At 42.7% G+C, this 20,575-nt stretch overlaps 1 protein-coding gene across 1 annotated transcript in view; it reads right to left on the bottom strand.

The window, feature by feature from the left end:
• Positions 1-20,575, bottom strand: part of KIAA0319 (KIAA0319 ortholog) — a 415,358-nt gene that overhangs the window by 279,702 nt on the left and 115,081 nt on the right. The window contains exon 4 of the mRNA XM_085607057.1: positions 10,881-11,076. Coding sequence (XP_085463183.1) covers positions 10,881-11,076 — 196 coding nt within the window. The remainder of the gene's footprint in view (positions 1-10,880; positions 11,077-20,575) is intronic.

Here is a 20,575-nt window from a genome sequence, read left to right on the forward strand (position 1 = left end):
TGGATCTAACAGAGGTAATACACTCTGCCGTCTCTCACCACCTCCACCAATAATCACAGCTATATGAGGTCCAGAGACAGAAATGGGGATGGAGAACGAGATAAGAGATAAAGACAGTGCACTCCACCAATCTGACTCATCACTTCTGCTGGGCACTGAAGTTTGTAAGACGTAATGGCTATCTAGAGACAGTAAGAGGTATCTTGGTATTCTGCCTTGAAAGTCTTGTATCTACCTTTAACAATGAATGTACATACCTTCGTGATATCTATGTGTAGCCAACTCTACTTTAATGTTGAATTTGTTATTCCTGAGACTAAACATACAAGAGATGAGTATGTTAAATATAAGTTCACCAACATGTCACTCTAGAAATAAGATAATTTCTTTCGTCTTCATCACTATGCACTCTCTGTGAAGGATGCGTTATAGTTTCTACTTGACGCTTGTGCCACTACAAGGCAATTAGCGAATGTTAATATTCTGTGGTTCCTGTCTTCCTATAAGCTTATATGCATTACTAAAACACCAAATAATTTAAGCTTAATCACACATACATAGCATATGCAACAGAAATTTTAAGAATTCCTTCTGTTCGATCACAGAATACCTTCAAGTAAAATGCAAAAATCTTTACAGTCTATAGGAAAGTTCAAGTTAAATGTTCATAATAGTTTAAAGGCTGTTATCGACACAACTCGGCTTACAGCATACTTCTCCATATTCCCAAGTATCCACTAAACAAATGCTAAAAAAGCAATAGTTTTTGTAAAGGCAATGCAATGTCTGGGAGGCAGGGTCCTGACTGCGGAAACATTGTATAATGATTGCCTAGCAAAGACACTGTGAAACACTAGGGAAGGTACATCAGATATCCAAGCTGGCAGTCACTATTTCCAAACAATGTGGGATTCCATGATCTGCTAGGAAATGTAGTTCCTCATCAGGGTGCTGTTGCATTGTGCGTTCTCCACGCATGCAAAGCCTTGCACCAGATAGCATCTACACTTTGTGAGCACCTCCAGTCTTTATTACCAAGATGGACTCAGCGCAAAAGACTTGTAGTACTGCCTTAATGCCTTCCTGATTGTGAAAACATTTAGTATACCTTCTGTGTCTTGTATTCAATGTTTGGATTCCGTGAGCAAACTTGTCAGTATGACGGGAGACGTCGACAGACAAGTTTGTTCATGGAATCCCGACAATAGATTTATTTTTTACATTTTGGACAAAAAAGCAGTAAATACGAGAGTTGTAATTGAACATAGCCATAGATGTGCAGAGTGAGACACGTTATATGATCATAATGGAGCAATATAAGATGAATTAAAAGGACAACAGCTTAAAAGTTACAATGCTGCTACTTAAAATATCAGATGTTTCTACATCATAAATGTGAAGGAGATACTCACTGCCTTACTTACAGAAGAGTGGTAATGACAGAAATGAGTGTTAATCAGTTAACAACACATTTCTGCCACTGCCACAAATGTTGAGATCTTTGACGCATAGAGTTACAACAATTTTGCGACAGGGACAGCTGTCCAAAAAACTTGGTAAGCTATGTCATAAACATTACATAGCATGTTGTATTTTATTTGTTTGCACTGTAACCTACTTCCAATGGTAACATGCTGCATCAAAGTTATTACCTCATTTGGGTGTTATTCATGGATTTAGAGTAGGATTCTAGCTATGCCTATCAGTGTTTCTCATCAGAATAGCCATGCAGTGCTAAGTAAAATAAATTGTTAAACATATGATAGTCAAAAAGGTTTTCTGGCCCTGGCTTTTCCATAACTGGGATACAGACCTGCCAAACAGGGGAATACTGATGATGGCACAACAGACAAAGGTAGTGATTAGCATTCCTCAGATCAAGTAAGAGTCATCTCCGACAAGATTAAGATTGCAAAGAAATTCAAAAAGAATATCTTTGACAAGATTTTCAAGTACAACCGGTTGATGCTAAAACATCTTGATAACAACCAGAAACTCAGTTGATATTTCCCTATTAATGAACTTTTCACAATAGAAATAGCTTCATCTACCCAGCTATCAAACTTCAAAACAAAAACCCAGTGGCAAAGCCAAAGAGAAATTTGAAGTACAAAGCTAGCAGGAATTAGTACTGCTTTCAAAACTTGAGATTCTCCCTTTGTAGCAGGGGTACTTGGTGTTTCAATATAGGTTCTTGGGAAATTCATATATAAAGACAACTCTGTTCCAAATATGACAGCTGTGTTAGACAGTAGAGAACTATGCAGTACTTTCAGCATGCTGTATATCAACAGTAAGGAGCTTAAAGTACAGTTAAACTAAGAGTAGAAAGTAATCCTACAGCCTACAATTTATAAGACTGGCTTCACTATGATGCACTTAGACAGGAATGCCCATGAGTTCATATTTTAGCTTGGACATCCGATTATCAAATTATCTTTTTCAGTGCATAATTTACCTTTAATTTAAAATTTCTCCATTGATATGTCTCATTTATCCAATCATCAATCTATCACAAATATATTTTTTCTCTGCAAGCTTTAACACATCACTTCTTGTCACCTTCTTTGCACTTATCAATCAGGCTTCTGGTTTTAGTGTGCTACATATACAGTGATACAAGTAATGGCAGATGATGCAATTGGCATGTTGTCTGTAGTGCTGGAGTGAGCAAAGAAAATTGGACTGTAATGAGGTCATCCATTACTTTCTGTTCTCAGTAGAAGGCTGTGATGCCTACACATGCAGGGTAACATAGAAGGGGCCAGCATTCACTGCATCTTCATTTACCAATTCAGAGAAAATACACTTTTCTGTCATTTGTAATAGATGTCCTGTTAATGCCCAGCTCTAAACGAGGCCCTTAATTCTTCATCTGAATCACACATAAGTAAATATTCTTATTAATTGAAAGATAATTACCTTAAACTTGACCCAAAATATAACTTTTTGAGATTCTTTTTCACCAGTTTAGCATTCTACAATAACTTTAAATGATAATTAAGTAAAGTTACATTTAGAAATGAAAAAAAGTAAATCTACTTGTCTTGGATTCACATATTCCACAGTTTTGAGATATACAAATGTTAGTTGACTTTGGTAAATCTACAAGTTACTTGTGTAATTTACAAATAATTAGTATGAAGTTCTAAAAGGGGTAACCATGCCAAAGAGATCATGTTAGAGAAATGCTAAGTGCACGCAATGAAAATTTTGTGAACATCGACAAAGTAGCAGACATTATGGGCATTCACAAAGGTTTTCATTTGCACATGCTATGTTTAGCAGAACCTATATTGAATGGAAAATGGCAGAAGTGTGATAAAAATGTTGTGCAGTGATCACAATTAAAAATTCATAAGATTGATGTAGGAAGTGGTGCACGAGTAAAGGTTTTATTATAGCAAAAAGAATGGAAAGAAAGGTAACACTTTCCAAAACGTGTTCAAATGTGTGTTAGGTGTGTGTGGTTTACAGAAAAAAAACTATCTAGTATTCTCAATTTCACAGAGCTTAGTTGTATGTTGGTAAGTCTTATTGTTTCCATTATACATCATATACCTAGAGTGAGCTTTGGGTCAGATCCTTGGACATGATTGGATAGCTTTGTCAGACAGCCTCACCTCCCTGCTCCTGATTCAATGTCTTCCCTCATTAGTTGTGTGTTTGTCCCAACCAGGAGCATTTTGGTCTCAAAAGTTTTGACTGGAGGATGTATTCTTCCAATACTGATGACAGACCTTGCTCTTTTGCTATGGATGGGAGGGATTATTTCATTCCCTACTTCCCCAACCCTCTCTCATCCCTCTTTCCGATGCCCCACCTTGCGTCCTCTTTCCCCTGCAGCCCCTCATTTACTTCATTTTACTTTTAGGTTTTTGCCACCTGCCATACCATTGAAAGGCAGCCATATTAAAATAGTTTTCGGGACTTTCCAAGATGGCCTACAGTAGGTGCCTATGCACACGCACGCACCTCCACATGCAATGGTCACATCTGCATGCAATTTGTTAAATTTTAACAAATGCTAAACATGGCCATTGAGGATGCACTCATATACAAGGTGACCACCGGTGAATAGAATTTATTAAAATAAAACAAAATGCATTCAGAGATGGCCACCAAAGATGTACATCATCTGTTGCAGCCGTCCTTCAATGCACTTTCTTATGTTTTGGAAACCATTTCACCAAAGAGGCCAATACAATTTCAGGAGCCATCTAACACAAAAAAGCCTTGGCAAAGCCAAATGGTTTCAAGGCCAAGTCCTACTGGCTTTGCCTGCTTGTTTTCTTTGTTAGAGGTTGCAGCACTTTCTTGAGTAGCATATGGAATGCATATGTCCATAAATATCCCATGTATATTAATTCAGAGATATAGCTGTAAGAGAGACTTTTATTTCCATATTAATGATGGTACAGAGCCAACTTGTTTTGCTCTTCAAGTTTATGCAATATCGTGGTAAACCAAAAAAGCCTTACATCTCTTGTAGTCCTTCTGTTCTATGAGTTTAAGATAAAAGAATCCTGTTTATTTGATCACATGAACAGGAAAAATTTAAAAAAATGTGTAAGTTACATATTTTAAGAAATACCTTTTTTTGAGCAGTTTTATGTAGCACAAACGTGACCCAAATATATTGGAGAGCTTTTCATGAGCACCAATTCTATTACACAATAGACCTAGATGGTAACATCTCTGAATCCTTTTCATTGCCATGTGGGGTTCCACAGGGCTCAGCTCTTAGCCCCATGCTTTTTAACATCTATGTGTCACCCCTGGCTGGCATCATTAGGTCCTTTGGGTTCCAGCTCACCTTCTATGCTGACGACACACAAATTGTGTTGTCGCTGACGGAGGGAGCAGAAAAGGAAGTAGGCCATTGCTTCCATGACTGTATGGGATCCATTTCAACATGGATGTCCGCCAACTGTCTTAAGATTAATTCAGCTAAGACCGAGGTTTTGAAATTTGGCAATAATCCACGGGTGTGGACACCAGAGTGGAGGCCAGAGGATCTGGGCTCGTGTTCCGTGCCATCTAGAAAAGCCAAGAATCTAGGTATTATGGTAGGTAATAAACTCACCATGGGGGAACCAAGTGAGCATGGTGATGTCTGCATGTTTCATGGTCCTCAGAATAATCAAGAAAATTAGGTTCTTCCTGTCTGAAGGGAGTCTGAGGACTGTGGTGACGGCACTCATAATGTCACGTCTCGACTACTGCAACAGTTTATATCTTAATGTTCAAAAGCAACATCTGAACAGGTTGCAAGTGGTCCAGAATGCGGCAGCCAGATTGCTGACCGGAACACCCAGGTTCGTCTCAGTTAAGGGAGAACTCAAGAAATTGCATTGGCTTCCAGTTCTTTTGAGATCTCGCTTTAAAGCGCTTTGTATTGTCTTTGTATAAGCTGTGAATGGAACAGGTCCCGAGTTCCTTAAATCCAAGTTTTCATGGTATATCCCAAACAGAACATTAAGGTCAACTGGCTCCAAACAAGTGAAAATGCTCTCTTTTAATTTAAGAAAACAAATTGGGGAGGCAGAAGTTTTGCTTATTGTGCATCTAAAGCTTGGAATGAACTGCCTTTCCGATTGAGAAATGCTCCGGATCTCATTTCTTTTCGGAAAGGCTTGAAAACATGGTTCTTTTCCCATTTTTAGGCCTATGCTCCTCAGGTAATCAGTGCTTAGCGCCAGGACACCTTAGGGTAATTGAGCGCTCTATAGGCATAAATTACATAACATAACATAACAATATTTAATGGTTGAAAAGATTGCGGTGATGGTGGTTTTACCTCAGTGGAATCTGTACAGGATGCCTAGTGCCTATGTCACTAGACCTTGCAGGTTTTCTAAACATCCAATTAGCATTTCTAAGCAGTAAGATGCCCCGACCTGGGTGTAATTTTCAATACAACCCCTTATGTAATATAACACAACATAACATAGCATAACATAACTGCAGATTTAGGATTTACCCATTGTCTTGATGTCCCTAAATGTCACCACATTTCAATATGCTGATGCAAATTAATTTGTTTTTCTTGGCTCTGAACCCAACCAATAATTACACTAATGTTGGAATGAGTTTCGGAGTCAATTTCCTTTTCTTTTTTTTTGCTCAAATAAATATTATTCTTTTAACTGAAGAAAGAATGCAGTATGCTAATATCCATATCAACAGTTGTAATATTTAACCACTGTCATCACCCCCATCATATTAACCATTTCTTCCTGTGCTTCAAGAACATTTTCCCACAAGGGTTGCATAATATGAAGTAAACTGAAATAACTATTTGAGTTAGGGAATGAAACTAAGCACATAGCTATCCCAAGGCTTCATTCCTCCCTTTGCCCTCCACATAGCTTGTGCCTCCTCATTCGATCATCTAATCTAATCCCTAGCCTTAAATTCAATATTTGTCTATACTCCAACCAGAAACCTTGACCCTAATCCTAATCCCATCCATTCAACCTAAATGTAGACCATCAGACTAAATATTTTGGTTGAATTATTTTTCTATAATTTAAATTAGGTCACCTAAAAGCTACCTTATTTGTTTTTGCAAGGATGATGAGCCTCACATTACTTGAGATTATTTCATAGTAGTAGAAATTCATCTGTTTTACAAAATTCAACAGTAGCCCAATATTTCTTATTCAAAACGTGTTGACATTCTTTCATCGCCATCCATTGTATTCCATGGATGGGTCCTCATACAATCAGATACTATGAATTTTTTAATGAAGGCTTAGATCAACGGCATTGTGACAGGAGATGAAAGTAGCACATTAACTTGAAAATTCCATGTCTTTTTAGATTTTATGGAAAACAACTGTTAACATATTAGCAAACTTTAACTCTGCGTCAACTTTTATGGACATTTATACCTTTAAAAATATATTTTTCTGCATTTGAGCGTTGTCATCTGATGTTGGTTTTGTGGCTGTGTGAAAGTGGGTGTATTGGAGCACCATGCTGGGTGTACTGGCTTAAGTTGTTGTTTGCAAGTATTTATGGTAGCAGGAGTGTTGGCATCTGACATTGATTAGGTGGACGTATGGTGGTGAGTACGCTTGTGTAGAACACGTGTAGTGTGGCTGTCTGATGATGGGTGTGTGGGCCTGTTATGGTGCCTGTGTTGATGTGTGATGATGGGTGTGTTGACATATGATTGTGATTGTCATTAGTGTATGAAGCTAGTTGTGTGGACATATCATTGTGGCACTCCTGCAGCCACAGTGTACAAATCTGCATTCCTCTCTGTACCCCTCTACAACCCCTTTATGTCACCCCTACTACACCCAAGCTTATTGTCTTTGCCACGTTTTTTTCAAAATCTCCTGATGTTCATGAACATTGGGAGAGATTTACAAAAATGAGTAATGGGAATCAGTGGGATGGTTCTTTACCCTCCCCAGTTCCTGGGCTCAGTTTTCCTCATTTCTAAAACAAATTCTTATCTGATGGTCACAAACTTTGGAAGAGAATTTGAGATCTTTTAAAACGTGGTGCTGGGGGGATTACAATAAATAGAGGTTCTGCACCTGACCTCGTCCTAGAGCAATGAGTTGTTTAAGAATTACAAGCTCCACTTTGCCCAATGGTGGTGGTTGTATGTCTCTTCATCCCCAAAACCGCCTTGCTGAAGAGTAGGGGGGGGCTTTTTCTTTAAGGAGCACACCATTCCTTAATGGACCACACAATGCTGCAGGTCATAAAGCAGCAGGTGATGTATCACCCACCATGCATCCTTTTTCCAAGAAGGGTTCATTATCAGGTGACAACAAATATGCTCCTCTGTGGCTTGCGGGAGGAACGGATCAGTTGCCTCTTGTTCTCAATTTCGAAGAGGGCACAGGAGTAGATGACTGCAGGTAGCTACTAACCTGCTCCCTTGTGGCCTGCACAATGCTGCAGGCCACGACCAGTGGGTCAGCTGACACCCGTGCCCTGTTCCCCAAATGCAAACATGGCGCAAAAGCCGGTGTCAGCTGCCCTGCTCCTTCATGGTCTGCAGTACTCTGTGGGCTATGGAGGGCCAGGGTGGCTGCTTGCTAACACTTTGTATGTTTTTAAATTCTGTTAAGCTCCCACAAACTTTGAGCAAGGAAAGTAGGAGCAGAAGTACCCTCGTCCTTGGGCAAGGAAAGGGGAGGGGACAATATCTCCCTTCACCTCTTTGAGCATGGTGAAAAGGGTTTAGTAGACACTACCATCGTAAATGGGCAATATGAGAAGCAGTAAGGCATTTTTGCCCTCTTCTTTGGGCAAAGTGATGGTGGAAGAGGGCATTACTCCACCGCCTCGTCCTTGGCAAGGATAGGTGGTGGCAGCAGCGGTCCGTGGAGGGAATTCCGTGGGGCGGAAAGGCGGGGCGGGGGAGGGGCAGGGTGGGGGGTACTAAACACCGGAACATGGATAATTGGAGGTAAGTAAACAATTAAATAAATAAAACAAATTTCGTAGTGCGCCCTGCATCACAAAATGCGGTGCAGCGCGAGCTACGAAACTCGTTTTATTTATTTAATTGTTTACTTACCTCCAATTATCCATATTCCGGTGTTTAGTACACCCCACCCTGCCCCGCACCGCCTTTCCACCCCACGGAACTCCCTCCACGGACCGCTGCTGGGTGGTGGTAATAACTCTATAGTATTCTGCATTTCTGAAACATAGGAATGTGGAACTGAGGAGTCCCCCCATACCACCACCGATGAAAAAGGCCTGGAAAGTGTTCTGTTAATCCCTTTCAACCTTTGCAAAGGTGGAGGAAGCACATTCCAGGGTCGCAGCACTGAATAGCACTCCTTCCCTTGGGCAAGAGAGTAGTGCATTGGGCAATGAACCACTCCCTGGCCCTTAGTCATCACACAGACACCTTTGCAATCTGCTTCCACTAACAGTGCATTGGCGTTCCTTGATCTCCAAGTAATTGAAAAGGGGAAAGGCCACGAAGGGAATCAATTAACATCAACTCCTCCAACCCTGTGTAAGGGGGAAGGGGCTGTGTATTGCCTCCTAGGTCATAGTCAGTTCTGGGGATTCGGGAAGAAGGATCTGCTTTTTCATCTCTCCTCAGCATGTCAAACAGGCAGGAAAGAGATATTCAGAAGTGGGTCAGCTTATAAATAATTATAAATAATTATGAATAATGCAGAATCCGTTCAGCAGACCAGCTGCTTTATTTTTTACTTCATATCTTTGGTTTTCCTTCTAGTTGTTGAACAGTGGGAAGAAAACACACATGGGTTTCTAGCGTGCAAGTTGCTCACGCGCACTTTAATCCTACTCTATATATCTGTATATGTCCAGTTCAGTGTTCTCACATTTTGTGACAAGTAGACATACTTTGGTATGTACACTGGGCACTTACATTTTCCTATTTATCTTGATCCCCAAGCTGGGTGCAGATTGACCAAACGGGTGCAATGTTACTAAGGGTAAAAAAAATCATATTTTCTAAGGAGTGAGGTGTTAACCTTAACTACAGAGATTCACCTGTGCACAGATAAAAACCTTAGCAACAGGATTTGCTGATGGTCTATTCACCATATAATACTTTCTCTTTCTAAAACGATTTTGCAATCCAAACAATAATTAAAAAGAGACAGAAAAACTTAGCAATACTGTCTGCAAATTTTAAAACAAAATACTGCAACATGTTAAATGTGTATGCCCCTATTAAGGATTTTCCTGGTTCATTGAAAATGATTTTCCATTAAAAATCTTTCCTTCTCTATCACGCAATGTCGAAAAATATGGACAGTTTCTGCACGTTCCCAAACTTTAGCCTAGCGTTAATTTAGCGGTGCAGCAGTGTGTGTAAAAGTAATTGTAAATGTCTACACAATTAAAAATCTTTGGGTATTCACAACATTTGGCAGGACCACTCCCCCTGCACTCTCAATGGATGTCATGTCACTTGTGACTCGCAATTTCTGCACACACTGAAGAAATGGTTCAGTTATAACCAACTTCCCCCTTAAAATTAGGCAGGTCCTCGCTTTGTCAATCAGTATCTGGAATTGTCTACGCTAATGCCACTTTTTCCACCTGTACCTGACGATTGTATGTCCCATTACCGCGGTCCGAATGTCGACCTACACCTACATTTTGACTATTTACTAAATAATTGCAGTGGTAAGTGTAGATTTACTGTTATTAAGTCTATTGTGATTAAGCCTGGGCGGTAAATTCCGTTCCGCTCACGGAATTTGGGTAAAATTGCGTTCCGCAGAGAAAGTGGAATTTGCATGTTCGCGCTTTCAAAATGCGTGTTCGCAAGATATTTCCCCCCGAGCATGCAAACAGCGTTCGCAAACAGGAAAAAAGCAATGCGAACCGGCGAAACAAGCAATTCCGGGTGTTCGCGGAACTCTGCGTGCTCGTGGAGATTTTTTACCGTTTCGCGGAGCTTTCCACCCACCCCTAATTGTGATAATATTCTGAGAGTTAGTATGGACACCAAGGATCTATAGGTCGATATTTCAACCACGATTTCACGCAACATATTTACACTGCACATATATCCACTCAATTCCAAAACACATAATTACACTTCACAAAAAAATTCAATTTCACAACATGCCACATGATTCCACACTATTTAATACTACTCCACACCATGCCACATAATACCATTACAAAACATACCACTCAATTTCACAAAACACCACACATGAATCTGACCATATAATATGTTTTCAGCATTATTACCAATTTAGGGTCTGTGAAGGTGTTCATCATAGAAGGAAGGAATTAAGCAGACTTTCCAACAGTTTTATGAACACTGTTACTGGTTTGATAGTGGTATCAACCTTCGCCGAAATCTTGTCAACTAGCAAGGACATTATTTTGAAATGAAAAGATACCTGCTAAGCTGGTAGTGGGGGAGTGTGCAGGTCCTTCATCTGCGCTGTCGGGAGGAGAGGATGGTGTACTTGTGGGTAGCCGTATATCAGCCTCATTCTCGCGAATCGACTGGTCCACTTGGAGATTCTTCAACATCTCAGCCCCAGTGGGCAGAATTTCTGGGTTTGCAGAATGATTAGATGATGACAAAAGAACCTACAAAGTACATAACAAAAATATATGAATTTCCCTTTTCTGCACTAAATAGAATAATGCCTTGTTTGTAGATTAATTATTAATATTATAATTTTAGAGTAAATACATGGTCATCATACTAGAAATAGCTTATGACAGTGATCTTCAGAAGGGTCCTTGAAACTCACGTCCTTACAAAGGACAGACATTCCCTTGCACCAGGCATATCTTATTATGTGGTCATTAGCCCTGGACAGGAAAACACCAGTTGCAACAATGCTCCACGTGTAAAGGCACTTGCACACCTTTGTCCTATGTACCGAACTGTGGCGTGTATAGTAACGTGCTATGTTTAGGTCTGCTCTTCTGTTGTCGCTTTTGGTGTATGACTTTTCGCACTACTTGCATTGTTGGTGACAATGTCATCCAGACTGGTGAGCTTGCTGTTCATGGTCGGTCTGTTATTGGGGGCTTATCACACAAAGACCCTCTTCCTCTAACACATGAGTGGCAAGAGGAGATCAAGCTGCCAGTAGATCTTACACAATTAAGAGAGAGGATTTAAACATCTGATATGCTGATTCAGCTTCTAGTATTGTATTGGAGGAAAGAGGAAATGGACGGCCATTTCCACACCTGAAATGTGAGTGAGCACTTATTCCGAAAACACAGGTGGAATCTGTGCTGTCTTCGTACTGAGGCAGCTCATACATGTTTCATTTGACTTCACAAACACTAAAGGCAGTACAACAATAATTCAAAAGTTTTGTATGGTGTAGTGACAAAGCAATTTGTGGTGGACCTAAAAGGAAAACAAAGCCCATCACCACTTCAATACATTTAATAGAGTTTACAATGGACTGGTTGATAAAGGGCAAGTATGTTTGCAAAATCCCTAGATTTGGTACAAGGAAAAAACACATTTGAAATAAAAAATAAAAAACTTTCATTTCTCAATTGCAACTACAGTGATTTATAGTTGACACAACTAAAAGGCCAAATCCCATTTTTATCCTTCAAAAATGACTGCATACAAACGTCAAACACTGCCTGATCAGTACTCAGTTGCTATTTCAACAGGGGAATAGCCTCTGTTAATGTGCAATCACCAAAGCCGCTGTGGCACAATTAGATGTATGGCGGACCATACTGTCCTTTAAGGAGACAGAGGTTCCTTACATGGAGTAAATCAACTTATTGCCCAGCAGAAGCCAGCATGGGAGGATGATCCTGCAGAAGAACCCTGGCCCATGAAGATGCACAGCCCAAATAACTAAGATTAGATGATAGATTATCAAAGCATCAAACACAAGAGGCTCAGAGACATACTGAGGAGTTGAGAAGAGCTACTTCTGTGGTAAGAAACACCACACTGTTTACCAGGATTTCCATACACATCATCTGGTGCTGAGTTGCTGAGCCTGAGTGTGCACTTGAGTGTAGTCTCAAGAACACATCAACATCTTCTGTGCTCTGCCACCGTCCCTCATCATTGGGCAACACCCCCTCACCTCCATGAAAGTCTTTAGGTATCCACCAGAAGAAAAATAGCTTATCTATAGAGGAGAAAAACCTAACAAATTCCTTAAATCATATACCAATAGTCCGCAAACTCAAATACAGAGAATGGGTGGCAAATATGGAGGATAATCTGTAACCTACCTGAGGGTATCCGATCTGAAACACAATTTAAATTGATTAAGCAAATGTAGCAGGAACATGTTTATGACCTATAATTAGATTGTGGAACTCTTATAGGATAAATCACTGATTAAGAACCTTTATAATGACTACATTGTATGCCATTTTCCCTAAATGACCCTAAATGTAATAAACAAGTAACTTTATATTGGGTTGTAGGCATTTTTAAGTAGGTTTTCTCCTTCTTGTGTCTAATATCACTAGGATGTCTTTGAATACACAGGCTGAGTCAAATGAAGGAAAGCTTGAACCATCTTCCTACGATGTAGTATTCTTGAGTTATCAAAGTTAGAAGAGTCCTGTGCTACCCTGATCCTAAACTAGATACACCCAATTTTAGAATAAGGAAGTCTGATGTCTGCAAACACCTATGGGTGCCATCTGTTTGTGCTACTCAAATTCCAAGCACCTCTGGCACCTTCAACTCTGCCTTTTTCCAGCCGCTTGCAATATTCAGCTGACGTCCTTAAAGGACTCTGGGTGCCCAATGTGTAGCAGTCTGCATGTTCTGGCTTAACCAGATAGCCCCGTTTGTAACATGTCAATGCTGTCGTTTTGCCAACCAGACCACTCTCTTTTCAAACTGAGCTCCCATTGACATTTTGGCTGGTGAGTTGTTTTTTTCTTTTATAACAAACTTTATTGGGTGGGTTTTGGCAATATATCAAGGCCAGAACAGCCCACATACATATGTAAGAAATTGTAGGGCGAGTACCCATGAACAACAGTGATACAAAAACTGGCACAGTCACTCCCCGACCACCCCCCTGAGCCCAACATGCCCCTGATAAAGACCCCATTCAATTACATTCTTGGATCCCAACTCATGTCTTCATGTCCAGGTTTGTATTTCAGTATCTGGTTGGGCCTCAACAGTATGCACTGGAGCTAAAACTATACCTCGATATTCGACCCAGAGCTGCCATCTCTGGTTTTTTTGTGGGCATCCCCTTGCCTGGAACACCTCAGTCTCTGGGTGGTGAAATTTTGGCTTACTTGTTTGAAAACACCCACAGGATCTTGTCAGCTGAGCTTTGCAGGGATGCTTCCGCTGTCAGAGGCAGAAGCCTTGTCTGGTCTGTGACTCAAAGAGTGTTATAGAAACAAGACACTTTTTTATTTTATCCTTTAATCGTCCTATCCTTGTTAGTCTTTAAACTTTCCCCTTGGCAGAGCGCTCTGCATAATCTCCCCCTCTCGTTCTTTAATTCTCAATTGATTATATATTTTAGAGTGTTGATTTCCTTAGAGTAAAGATTATATCTGTGAGCAATAACCCACCTCACTGCAGGGGAAAACCTAGCCCTTGACCTACTATTCCTAATAACGCGAAGCCAAAAAAATCACATTTGGTATGATTACATAATTAAATTAAATGAAACCTTTTAGCACCATGGTACCCAAGAACTCACCAAGAAACTGCACATTGTAAGTAACCAAGAATAAAAATGGAGATGGTCAAACTTTCAGATGAGATCATTCAACTCAAAGTACTCTGTTCTGCATAGAAAAGCCTCATTAGCACCCCAGAGTCACCCTTGACAAACCCACCATCAACAAAGTGGCCAACAGAAGCAAGGGACTCTTCATGGCCATCAAACTCTACAATTACTGCCCCAGACCTTACAATCTCTCCATCAGTCGACAATGCAATATGATCAATTCCTTCTACCCTAGAAAACTAACAAGTTCACATCCCATATCAACAATACAACTCAGACTTCCATGCTATCAGCTATGCTACATTGTTCCACCCTGATGCGCCCCTGATTACATTATAAGCCGAACACAGCACATGATACAGGATACAGTTGCACTTTCCCCATGGGCCCACAACAATAGGCACACACTACTGTGAATCCCCTAGGATTGGGACCCAGCAATATTTCGGATTGTGTGAGGTAGAGAGACACGAAGAAAGAGAAAAGTATGCACATTATGATCAGGGTGCCCGAGCAGTGTGTAACCAGAAGGGTTAGGTAGTACAAAGGGCAGTGAGAATTAAGTGAAATTTGTAACTTTTTTTGCAATCAAATTAAATGCTTTTTCTAGCTTTAAGGTGGGTCACTTTGCATAATTTCATAAGTAGCCTACACATTGCAGTCTCACCTGCAATTCTTTAACATTTCACTTCAAAATATGGCCATGTGACCCAGTCTCTACCGATAATTTTGTGAACCGGGCTCCGATGTCAAACAGGAGTTGCTACACACTCCAAAAATAAACTCCTCAGCATTGTAGCCTGCTTGAGTCAAATTATAACTTTTGACAGTTTGCTCTCCCGAGAGATGTGCTTGTGTCTAGTCCTAAAAGTCAGAGGTGTCTGAGCCATCAATTACACAGACTACCTCAGAAGAAATTACTGCTGCCATCTGCTCCTCCTCTGTAACGGCACAGAAGCCCTCCTTCTCCGTGCCAACTACTCCTCTGTCCTCCACTTATAATCATGACACTTCTTCCTGCATTCCTCCACAGTCAGGTATGGTGTGCCCAGTGCTTAAATTGAGCTGGTGGTTGCTGGTGGAAGCCACCAGCATTCATTTCGGAGTACCAGCACTTTACTTTTGGCATCAGACATTTCACAAGAGCAAGAGTGAGAAAACACGTAAAGGGGATAGAAGGAGGAAGAGAAAGGTAGAAAAAATAAAAAACGGGTAAAGCAAGAACCTGCAAGAGTGAGAATAAGGGGCAGTGAGTGTCTGGTAGTGGATTATGGCAGCATCAGGTGATTTTAAGGCAATGCAGCATTGGTTTTTGGTGCGCCGACATTTAGAAACACTGACGCGTGCTTCTTAACACATTTTCGGGCACCGGCACTCAATTCTTTTACAAATTAAGTACTGGTTGTGCCACTGCATTGACCTTATTAATGATGCCTTTCAACAAGGAAGTTTTCTTTGCCTGTGGGAGTTAAAAGGCAGGAAAGAGATATTTCTTATATGTCTTTTCACCTCTGTGATCAGCATCTTCACCTATTCCTGGGTAAACTTCAGCTTCCTCTTCCTAGTACTCTCCTGAGTCCTCCTCTTCTGGGTTCCCCCCGGGCTTGTGCCTCTATTGTATCTCTACTGGCTTGCCATCAAAATAGAGATTTCTGGTTCTTTTGCGTCACATTGTGTTACATTGTAAACATTAGCACAGAGTAGTGACATTTGGCATTATGCAGAGGCTGGGCCACGACGCTCACTTTGCGTTTGCGCATCATTGGTCATCTTTGTAGAGTAAATAGGGCACTACAAAAAAAAGTCATTTAGCGCTAATGATATCTAAAGCATGGCAAGGCAGCATATACTTTAGTAAATCTGTATCGAAATGTGCTGATATATGTATGTGAAGATCTTAAGCTTATACGTGAATGATGTCAAAGTTCCTCTGAAATGTCAAAAACCCACTGCACTTTACCCGCCTACTCCACTCTACAGCCACCTAAGACAGACAATTGCGCCATGGAATGCTTGTGAACACACAATTGAACTTTCACAGGAAGACTAGAACAGAAATTAGGATAGTGTTTTTATAGATGCCCAAAAGGCTCAGCACAAGTATATGGTCATCTACTGCTATCAGTGCCCGGCCGCAGTAGCCCTGAAGGGCCTAGCCCGGAGAGAGATGGCGGAGCTGGCGAGGGCCGACTTCGGAGACTCCAGTGAGTTGGGACCTCCCAGACTGTCGGGACTCCCAGCGGACGGGCAGCCTCTGAGGAGCACATAGAGTGGAGGGGCCCCTATGTGCAACGGAGGACGGCGGGGCTGTCAGATCCGGAACGAAGCAGAGAGGAGTTGCCCTGGAGAGATCAGCGGGGAGCCCCAGGAAAGAGCTGCAGAGGAGAAAACCCCCAGCATTGATATAATCATGAAGGACTCTGAGAAGAGGCCCGGGTCGGGAACTGCGCTGCAGGGACTGGAGTAGAGACCAAATCTGGGCCTGCCACACGCCTCCGGACTGAATACACACTGCAGAAGGGGGCTGCTCCCTGGAAGGGACACAATTCAGCGTTTAAGTGCCAGTGCCTGGGAGCCACTTAAAAGGGCCGAGCAGCTACGCGTGGTGGTGAGCAAGGGACGATTTATTAAATTTCTGCAACCAACGCAGCCTCGCAGTCACAGGTGCAAGACTTTTTAACGGCACGCCACAACTTGAGGAGAACCCCTGGAGCGGTGGTGAGTTTGAGGAGTGTAGTGATTGGCGGGTTGTACCTTGGGGTGGACATTAAAATATCAACTGGTGTAGAGGCCCCTCTGGAGGCGCGAGACATAGTATCTTGGAGCGTCGCTGTAGCGACTGCCCCTCCCTTTGGTGCGCTCTGTTGGGAGTCGTTCCCCCCTCACAGAGTCAAAGATATTTGGGAAGACAATACGCACCCAAAGCATTACAGCTTGGGGGAGACTGATACTCACTACCCCCCTCAGGACTGACCATCTCATCTAGTGATCACTGGGCAAGGACCCCTGCAAAGCTCTATATAGAGCTCGACAGAGGAGCTGTGGAACTGCGGTACTGACAAATCTGCACGGCGGAACCCCCACCAGATACAGTCACATGGGAGGACTATTGTCACCTGGGGGGAAAACAGCCTACTGGAGTGTCCTGGACAGATACGCACAACTGAATCATCATATTCCAGATGGGGAAAACACGACTCAAATCAGCGGGCCCAGCTTGATGGGGGTGACCCCTCCTCCTAGGAGGCAGAGATTGATAGGAATGAAGGGGCCCAAACCGAGGACCCTATAGGCCTCCAATTGGACAAGATCCTAGCGGCCATTGAAGACATGATAAAAATCCTGCAACAGGATATAGGTGTAGTCTCGGTGGACGTGGGCCTACTCCGTGCAGAACACCACAAGCTGGCCGACTGAGTCAAAGAAGTGGAAGCCTCTGTGGATAATCTGAAGCCCGAATGCTCTACACTTGCTAGTCAAATGCTTCAACTGCAAAACAGGATGCAAGTCCTTGAGCGAACGGTGGAGGACGCCAAAGGCCACAATAGGCGAAATAATATCAGGGTGGTGGACCTCCCAGAGAAAACTGAAAAAGGAGCTATGGTGGGCTACATTCAGACATGGCTGCGCACGGAGGTGGCCCCTGACCAGCTCACTCCTTCTTTGCCCTGGAGCAAGTGCACTGAGTTCCGGCAAGGCCTCCGGCACCGGGTCGGCCCACTAGACCAGTTGGTGCCCGGTTATTACATTATCAGGACAGAGACACTATTTTACAAAAAACGCGCTCAGATGGCCCTTACACAATTGAAAACGGAAAAGTCTTGATATTCCCGAACTTCACAGCAGCGGTGCAAGCTAGCAGGGCCCCATTCCTAGAGGTTAAAGGGCCCTCCGAGATAATGACATTCAATACTCACTGTTATTCCCGTCTAGACTGCCAATAGTCCTTGGAGATACCACTCATTTCGGTAAGAGGTGGTTTGGGACTGGCTGAAGGCCTACAGAGCAGGGAAAGATCTCCCCCCACACATAAATGACCACCACCATCTAAGAAGACAAGAAGGCGCCCCTGACGCATACGGAGACGACAGCGGAAGAGACCCATCCTCATCGCAAACGGACGTTGAATGGGCGGTATCCCTGCAGGCAGTAGCAGTCATTGTACAGGAACACAGATGAATAACGGAATTAGATTCTGCCTCCGAACGGAAGTCGACACACTCGGACTCTGTGACCTCCCAGGGAGACAATATAAGCCTCCCACAGTCACACAACAGACAGCAGATGACCTCATGTGATATCCTTTGTTGTATTGAAGTTAAAAGGTTGGGCTGGATGGGCGGGTTCGGGGGGGCAAGACATACTGCCTGTGTAAGTATTATGAACACTCTGTAGGTCCTCCGCCCCTAGAATATTCTTTGAAGGCTCAGATGTTCACTGAACACACTATTGCATGGACCAACTTGTACCGGGCCGGTTGCACACGGGGCCCATAAGTTCCTCTTGGCTCACATCCCACAGAGTAGCTCTTACAAGCCATCTCAGGGATAAACTCACTTGGGAGTTGGTTAAAATATCAAGTTTGGACAGCTGGCCGTTGCCACGCTGCCCTTGGATTGGTTAAAGGCAGCTTGTGCCTGCATTTCCTTGCTACGTTTGCCAATCTTTTTCTTTACGATTATTTTTTCTTTATTATTTGCATTACTGGGAGGGCTTTGTTTTGTCTTGTGGAACGGGGTGGCGTGGGTGGGGAGTGCTGGGGAGGCACTGGTCACACTGCTTTGATGTATTAGACAATGGCTGATCACCGGTAGGCACTGACACTTATGTCCTGGAACATCAGGGGAATGGGATCCGCCAGCAAGAGACTTAATGTACACAGGTACCTTTTTAGACGAGGCATACAAATTGCTATGCTCCAGGAAACACCCCTGGCGGGAACTGAAATAGACAGGCTGAGGCGCAGGTGGAGGAGCCAACTTTATGCAACTTTCTACTCGGTCTATGCTAGAGGCACCTTGATTTGGGTAAGAGCAGGAGTCCCCTTTAAACACAGCCGCTCAGTGGAGGACAAGGAGGGCAGATTTGTCTTGGTAGAGGGACGACTAGCAGGAAAGGAAATAGTTCTGAGTTGCCTATACACACCGAATCAGGACCAAATCTAATTCTTTAACTCCCTCGCCACCTACCTGGCTAGTCTCCCCATTGACAATTTGTTGTTTGGAGATGACATTAACTGTGTTCTGCATGTGACATTAGACCACTCTACACTCTTAGTACTGAGTACAGGAGTGAGTAGACTGGCAGGTGGATTGAGGGAGAGGCTTGAACAATAGGAACTGGTAGATGTATGGAGGGCTCAACACACAGATGAGCATGTATTTTCATACTTTCCCACATACACAACCTACACACCAGGATAAACAGATTTGTGTGCTCTCAGATACTCACACCAAACACTACACATTCGGAGTACCTAAGGCGCACCCTGTCTGACCATAGTCCTGTGCTTATGGGATTCCGGCCTATGGGAGAGTGTCCACCTGCCCCAATGTGGTTGCTTAGTCCCACCTCCCGAGAAGATGCACATTATCTTAATGCGCTAACGGAGACGATTTCTGAGTATTTCACACAGAATCAGGATACTGCAACTACAAGGCTGCTGGAGTGGGCGGCCCTCAAAGTGGTGGCACGGGGTAGCTACATTAGAATGACAGTAGGCACACGGAGGGAGCTGAGTAGAGAGCTTCCTGCCCTTGAAGACAAACTGCAATTATTGGACAGTACTCAGGTCACTCAGGGGATTGCAATAGAGGAAATCCGAGAGACGAGGCAAAGGTATAAGGTTACACTGGAAGGGCTACGTAGTCATGACTACAAACAATATACAGTGAGAACACATGAGGAAAAGGGCAAGGCAGGACGATTACTGGCATGGCTCATAGGCTCTGAAACATGAGAGCTTCTATTACACATGTGAAACAGAAAGACGGTTGGTCATTACATTCCCCGACAGCTATTAATAAAGAATTTTATGATTATTATTCAAGATTTTATGCTGACCCTGTGTCACTCCCATGTAGCACACAACAGACTTACCTGTCAAATATGACACTAATTTCCCTACCAGAGCACGATCATAAAGACCTGAGGAAACCTATAAGAGTAGGAGGTAAGAGAGGTAATTAAAGATATGGCCAGGGGCAAGACACCGGCCTGGATTGCCTCCCAACTGAGTTTTATGCAACTTATGGTGGGACGCTGGCCACGCAACTTGTGGAAATGTACACCGAAGCTTGGGACTTAGGTAGTCTCCCGGACTCCACTAAAGATGCTGTGGTTATTCTTCTCCCCAAGGTTAAGACGCAAGGAGCAAG

This window comes from Triturus cristatus, chromosome 5_2, assembly GCF_964204655.1.
Source record: "Triturus cristatus chromosome 5_2, aTriCri1.1, whole genome shotgun sequence".
In the NCBI taxonomy this organism is placed as follows: domain Eukaryota; kingdom Metazoa; phylum Chordata; class Amphibia; order Caudata; family Salamandridae; genus Triturus; species Triturus cristatus.